Here is a 7,924-nt window from a genome sequence, read left to right on the forward strand (position 1 = left end):
AGAGCGGGAGACGCCTTCCTCTCCTCCACCGCCAGCTCGAGCATTTTGCCAGAGCAGGTAGCCAGCCAACTCCCAAGCACTCCATTTCTTCTTCCCTGAGCTCGTCCCGTTTCCAGAGCACCCACAGGAGCGGGTCGTCGATCGAGCAGCGTCGCGTCGTCCCGCGGCTCCGGCATGGCTTCGCCTTCGCCGACACGCAGCAGCAGCAGCAAAAGGAGGCCGCCGCCGCGGCTGCAGCTCGCGCGGGCGTTGTTCCTCGCCGTGCTGCTGCTGGTGGTGCTGCTCCGATGCGCGCCGTGCGATGGGCGCAACCTGCCGGCGGCGGAGGAGGAACGACAGGGCGGCAGGGCCGCCGTGATCCACCTCCAAGGCGGCGAGGCGGCGGCGGCGAGGGGGTTCTCGAGGGCCGCGAGGTCCATGGGGTCCGTGCCGAGCCCCGGCGCCGGGCACTAGCCAAGTTAGCCATGGTTCTTCCACCCCGGAGTCCGGCGATGGAGAAGCTCCCATTTTGCGGCGGGGAATGGGACCCTGCGCCGCGTTTTTGTCCGTTCCTCGACTTGATGAGCTTCTCGCTTTCATATGCGGCGTACGAAAATGATGGGGACGGTTTGTCATTGTGTATCTGAGACTCTGAGTACGTACAGCCGGCTGAAAATAATGTACAACAGCTGGAACCTTAGGCTGGTCACAGTGGGGAGGAACTTAGGAGTAACATCACACACTCCAATACAACTTTGCTTATGTGGCACGTATTTAATGAAGAGAGAGGTGCTTGTGGTAACTAGCTAAGTTACCGGAACATCACACACTCCAAGAAACAATGAGTCTATAACCTAATAAATACATCGTTGCATGACACTACATAGATGTTCCTACCCACTATGGAGGTAGTAACATAGTCTAGGGAAGTGTGAAGTTACTAGCTTATGTTCTTGCCCATTGTGACCAGCCTTAATCAACGCGCTTGGAAAAGAACTCCGGTGTCGTGTTCTCTCTCCTGTCACGTCAGTGTCAGCTGCATTGCACACTGCTACTAGTCGTTTCATCACCAGGGCCTTCTCATGCATGGCTGTGGTCTCAACAACAAACTGATCTGATGATTTCTGTTTTTTTTTTGTTTTTTTCAAAACAGAGGTAAAAGATTTGTCCCATGGATTAAATTAAGAAGACAAGAATTGTCTAGTTAATTAACAAAAAACGGGGCAAAAACCGATGCATATAGGCAGTTGGTCACGCAGAATTCTGTGCACGTGGACTTAACTGGAATCATTCGCGGGTTTCACTGTATATATCGAGCGAGCGAGAGCGTGATTCTCTGCCCCATCAGCTCCAGGGCATGTGAAGTGTGACTCTGGCTCAACAACAAACTGATCTAATAATTTCTTTTAAGATTGCTTTCATACTGGGTTTCAAAAGAAATTTTGTTTCAAACTGAAATGCTTGCGTAAGTACAATGCCAGACAGAGATTCAGAACACTTCCACCTATATATATATATATATATATATATATATATATATATATATATATATATATGCTTCACAGGATCGAGAATTGAGAAGCCACCTCCCGAATAAAATGGGTACCTAGAAGTGTACACCTTATACCACATGAACATCCTACAGTATCTACATACATCGTATACTATCGTACTTACTATCTATATGTACAGGCGGGCAACAGGCGGTCTCAGAACTCGAGACCTCCGTTGAGTTGAACAGATAAAGATGGAGATCCCATGTTGTCGAGGGGTTTCTCCATGGTGACTACTACCCCCGAGCTGCCGACTTCACCGTTCAACTTGGACCGCCCAATCTGCCATAGCACGGCATAATTACAAGGGTGTCAGTTCGGGCTTTGCAGTAAACGTGCTTCGATAAGAAAGAAACGCTCACATAATGAGAACTAATTGAGGGCTTACAGAAAGAGATGTGAAAGCCGAAGGATGTCTCGAGCATGAGAAGCCGCACGACACACCGATCTCTTCCTTCAACGAATGGACAATCTCCGCCCGTATGCCTGGATCACTTCCTCCTAGAGTGGGGCAAACACTGGTGCAGGTGGTTCCATGGATGAGATTATTCATAAGTCAGGAGAAGATTGTGCAAACAAGAAAGAACTTGAAATACAGGATATCAACAAAAGTGCTAGTAGGGAAGAAGCTTAAGTACTGACCAGCTACCGTTGTTTTCTTCTGTTGACAGAAACAGGAAACGACTCAAGCAATATGGACTAATGAACACAAAAATGCAAGCATGGTATACTTAGTGAACCATGGAGCATGATCCGAATTGGCATATTTGGACTGTTTCATCAATGACGTTTGCTCATCTGGCATTAACTATGGGTAAACATCTCACACAATGGTTGTTGCCATTTATAAATGACCAACCCAGATAATCTATTTACCAGTGCTTTTGATATCATATCAGTAAGGACACCGACCCAACAAATACTCCCTCTGTCTCAATATATAAGACGTTTTTTGAAACAATGTAGTGTCAAAAAACGTCTTATATTTTGAGACAGAGGGAGTACTACACAACGAATATTCTGAACTGTGACTAACAGCAATCCAGCTCTTTACCGAGTTGAGACCAATCCACCTTTTAACCGTACTGAGAAACCAATTACATCTATGAGCAAGTGTGTATAGTTAACTACCTGACTTGGGTGCCGGGTCTCATCATAAGGCCAGACTTTTTCCATGCTATCGCGTGGGCAACTCCAAATGACAGAGAATTGTCAGGCCATTGATAAGTAGGGGTAAACCATGTGCCTTGTGTGCTCTTCAATGGAAGAAGAATAGCGAATAAAAGGACAAGTAAAAGAATTAGGAACACACCGCAAGAAGATAGAGTAATGTAAAATTTAAAACAAATCATAAAATAGCATGTGGAATGCATGTTATTGCTGTTTCATAATAGCATAGTTCTTGACAATCTGACCAGCTGAAACTGTTTCTTTAAGAATTTACAAACATAAGCAAAATTTGTGCAGTTACACTAGCATTGACTAACCTTGAAGGAGAAGCCCAGTTTGGTTTCTCCAGGAAATTTCCCATGGGCTTGAAGCAATCCACCAAATAATGGGAAAAAACCACTCGCTGTTATCCCCTCACCAGCAACATATCTCAATTGCCCATTTGAGAATTCCACATCCATGAAAGCCTGCAACAAAGAACAGCCAAGGGAAGATGATAAGATGGTAACAAGGATTATATATCATCAGTAGGATGATGGCCTTCGGTAAATTTGTCAGCTATACAGTTGCCTATCAATGTACATCCACAAACAGTCGTGCCAAAAATTGACGCATTCCTTTTAGGTTTACATGTTTCCAGTGAATTAGAAGGTTAGATGATTGCACTAAGCATGGACAAGTTCCATTCTTTTTTATTTCCTTACAAAACTCATACAAGGTTAATGGCAAGGTTGATAGTCGAAAAAATGTTAATGACAAGACCTATTGGAACAGTAATAACCTTCATAGACACATGCATCACATGATGGCAAAATACAGGGGGCAAGCATGCTAAACATTTGTACAGCTAACTAAACTATCTGGCAACTTAGTACACAGACTAATGATCCGCAAACTTTGGTCAATAAAATTGGTATACAGCTGACAATGGATAGATACTAGGAAAAACACATAAATGTTAACTGAACGCAAAGGGCAAAAGGGCAAGGCAAGAGCAACCAACATGTCTACTTACACAAGCTACAGGGTTGAGGCACATCATGGACATCAGCAACCATTTTTTCTGTTTTGACCAGACCACTGGACATAAGGAATGCACTCCATTCTACAAGAAATGAAAAGTTTTCAGTATGTGCATGTAGTAAAATATCGGTCAATACATGCACACAAAGAGCTTGAATGGGCACAATCCAGAAGATGGTGATAGCTATGGCAAGTACTAAATACGTTAGAAAATTTAGCAAAAATAAGTATGCAAAATCAATGCTTACAAATATGGAGAATATTTTAATGCATACCAAATTAACAATGACCTTGCTATGGTTGAACACAGCATCTAAATCACTTTTATTGATCTGGATACAGAAATATGGTCATGCATTTTAGAACCAACGTTTTCACATCTTAAGCTTAATTAGAAGGATGATACAACAGCTTCAGAAAGCTAGGAGAGTGCAGTACATGATTACAATTGCAAGCTTCCACAGAACAGTCCTAAATCAGACTAGCTAACAGAACAAAATCATCTAGAATTGATAAAGAAGCTGAGCATTCCCCAACTACATAACATCACTTGATGATTACATTAAAAATCAGCTAGCAGAAAAAAGTGTGTTGAGTTTAAAGTAGATTCTCTGCATAATATTTGCACTTTCTTAGTATAGTTTACATTTAATTAATACACACTGCAATATATATATACAGCTTCAGAGATTATCATCCATAAAAGAAGACAAAAAATACACTGTTCTCATCGATTATCTGAAGGATAAGAAACAATAAGTAATGAACATGCGCAAAATCACATATCAATGATAAGAAAGGTACCTTGTGATCATAAGCATACCAAATAAGGTGTTGCTTTGATAGATTAATAGGCAAAAGAAGTGTTGTAGAGTCCCGGACAAAAAGTAATGGACCCAACTGGATAAGGAAACCAGGTGCACTGTTATTTCCATTAGTTGAACCACCTCGTGATGATTCTAACCTCCAAAAATCTCCACGGGCAACTACTGAACTATCAACAGTGTGGTGCCATGTATTGTACGTAGCCGAGACATTTACAGTCCCCTGCATCATCATCATTACAAGTGTTATGATTTGTACTTGAGCATACTGAATGTGTTTCACCGTCGCACACCCAGTATAATTAGACACTTTAAAATCTGTACAGAAATCCACCATATATCTGCAGAGAAAAACAAGCGCATAACCTTTGGTATAAGAACATAATATCTGAACTACATGTACTACTAAATTACAACCATACATCCACAATATGTTTATAAGCACGCAGAACTCATGTCATTAAATTTAAGAGTGTTAGCTTTTAGCCTCAACAATCAACCACCAAAACAAGCCATGCATACACACAATTGAGATATTTCGCCAAGGCACCTTACATCCCATCTTTTTTCTTTCCACAGATCTTACACAACATTATAACCTGCATCTGTATATATAGACAATCAAGCTATACGACTCACACTCATACACAGACTCAGCTTGTTCAAGTCTTACATGGCAAATAACACATACTCCCTCCGTAAAGAAATATAAGAGCGTTTAGATCACTAAAGTAGTGATCTAAACGCTCTTATATTTGTTTACAGAGGGAGTAGTTAGGTAGAACTCAGACACGGCAAAATCACTCTTGACAAAGGCAATTTCTAACCGGACAAGACTAAGCCTTGATTATTTCCAACAATCTCCCCCCAATCAAGACTTGCCATGGCAGAATCAATCGCCCAAACAAACCACGCATACACTAAGATAGGCATATTTCACTGAAGACACCTAACGTACTTCCTTTCTTATTATCTTTTCTCTCAAAAATAGTACACAACATTACAACCTGCATGTGTATGTCGGACAATTAAGCTGCATGACACACACTCAGTACACGGACTCGCCTTCTGTAAATGTCAACTAGGACAGCCAGGTAGGACCCGAACACATCACAATCAGCTTCGACCAAGGCGACTCCTAACCGGACATGACTATGTATACGAACAACACACACAAACAATCAAAGCAATGGAAACAGACGCGGCACCATCAGACTTGACCAACATCATTCCTAACATAACAGAGTCACTGGACACAACTTGATTGTTTCCAACAATGAACACAAACAATCACAGCAACGAGCACATAAGCCACGGTTCTACACCTAAATCATCCATGCATCTAAAAAGTTGCTTCCCTAACCCGCCCTATACATAAGATACTCCCTCCGTCTCTAAATATAAGTCTTTGTAGAGGTTCCACTAGGTGGACTACATACGGAGCAAAATGAATGAATCTACACTTAATATGCATCTATATACATCCGTATGTGGTTTATAATGGAACCTCTACAAAGACTTACATTTAGGAACGGAGGGAGTACATCATATCTCATTTTCAAGCAACATCTAACTGACGGGGCTTCTGTACATGTCAACTAGAATCAGGTACTGCATCTGTAACATTTTATAAGACGTTTTTGGAGTCTATGACAGTGTAAAATGTTAAGTTACAGAGGGTGCGTGCGTAGCAGAAAGCACAGTATGAATAATCAAGATGCGAGTCCAACATTGGTACCTGAGGCTTCATAAATTTCCCCAGGGTCCCAATCTCGAACTCGAACCCGTCTTCCTCTTCATCCGACCCATCCGCGCCCTCAGCCCCGGCCCCGACCGCACGGGCGGCAGCGGCACTCCCAGTGGCCGCCGCCACCGCCGCAGCCACCTCCTCAAGGGAGCCTCCTTCCCCGACACCCTCCAGAGCCATCCCGCCCTCGGCAGCCCTCTCCCTAGCGAGCCCCGCCTCCCCCTCGTCCACCGCCGCCGCAGGCGTCGGCGGCGCGGAGGCCCCGTCCCACTTCCGGCGCCGCGCGCGGAACGGCACGGGAATCTGCCGCGACAGCTGCTGCACGGCGCCGCCGACCGAGGCGCCGAGCTCGGACCCGGCCTGCCCGAGCCGGCCGCCGATCTCCACGAAGGACGCGACGGCCACGGCCGGGAGGTCGACGCCGGCGGCGGGGAGCTCGATGTCGAAGGGGACGAGCTTGAGCGGGGCGGGCCACGGGAGCTGCGGCGGCTGCGCGTGGAGGTGGAGGAGGAGCCCCGAGACGCCCTGCGCGAGGCGGTCGGCCAGGTCCTGCCCGTGCCGCTGCACGCCCAGCAGCGCGTCCAGGGAGATCTCCATGGATGGTGGATGGTGGACGGGGCGCCGGGCGGAGGCGGGCCCGGCAGTCGTAGCGGATTAGCCCGAGCCGCGGCGGGATGTGGTGGAGGCGAAGCGATCAGGCAGGCTAGTAGTCTGTGGTGGCGGCCCGGCGGGGGGTCGATGACGATGATGCCAGACTGACTGCTTGTCCGGGACTCGGTGACGTGCGCTATCGTGTGGATATCCGTTGCCCTTTGGCCTCCCGTGACACAAGAGCCACCTGTCGGCTGTCGTAAGAGCAACTCCAACGGAGCGACCTAAAGGACGCGCGTTTTGTCCGTTTTTTATCCGTTCGGGTCGACCAGGCGAACGTGTGCGTCCGTATTTTAAAATGGGTCGGCTTGACCGTCCAACGAGAAGGCCGACCCAAATGTGCCGGCGTGGAAAAAAACAAGTTGCACGAAATAAACATAATTAAACATAAAGTGGCCGGTCAAACGCCGGCCAAAGTCCACCTAAATCTAATAAACATTAAATAAAACATTAAAAAAACTCTGCGCCCACCTGCTGCCGCCCCGCACGCTGCCCTAGACGTCGTCGGCCTTGCCCTTGCCCTTACCCTCAACGCCGCCGTCGTCGGTGAGGTCGATGAAGACCGGAGCAGGCCCAGCCCACCCGAACGCCGCCTGGTACGCTGCCAGGGCAGCCTCCTCCGGTGTCTGCTGAGGCAGCGGCATTGCGGCAAACCGCGCGCGCTCCTCCTCCTCCTCCTCGAGCCGGAGCGCCTCCGCGTCGCGTTGGAGCATGGCCTCTATCACATCCCTAGAATGTTGGTTGTAATCAGTTACATGAGTGAGCATCTTGCATCATGTCTATTTTCTAAAAGTTGAATTGAGGTTAATTGAAACCCTCAGAAATGAGTTCAGAAATAATCAACATTAAAATTTCATCAAAGAAGCCCAAGAAAATGTTCCTGTTAAACCTTGAAAAATATTTGTAAGAATAAAATTCAAACCAATATTTTTGGAGGCTTAAAAATATTTATTTTGGGCCTTTGAGTTAAATCATAA

General features: G+C 45.9%; 1 protein-coding gene across 1 annotated transcript; it reads right to left on the bottom strand.

Moving 5' to 3' along the window:
* Positions 1-1,553: 1,553 nt before the first annotated feature.
* On the bottom strand, positions 1,554-7,068 carry LOC123141526 (uncharacterized). Its single transcript, XM_044560641.1, has 7 exons — positions 6,288-7,068; positions 4,530-4,772; positions 3,718-3,807; positions 3,020-3,169; positions 2,664-2,788; positions 1,921-2,050; positions 1,554-1,814 (listed from the first exon to the last, which is right to left on the bottom strand). Exons 1-7 carry the CDS (start codon positions 6,891-6,893, stop codon positions 1,689-1,691), a joined length of 1,470 nt encoding a protein of 489 aa, XP_044416576.1. The 5' UTR covers positions 6,894-7,068; the 3' UTR covers positions 1,554-1,688.
* Positions 7,069-7,924: the final 856 nt, after the last annotated feature.

This window comes from Triticum aestivum, chromosome 1B (assembly GCF_018294505.1).
Source record: "Triticum aestivum cultivar Chinese Spring chromosome 1B, IWGSC CS RefSeq v2.1, whole genome shotgun sequence".
NCBI lineage: Eukaryota > Viridiplantae > Streptophyta > Magnoliopsida > Poales > Poaceae > Triticum > Triticum aestivum.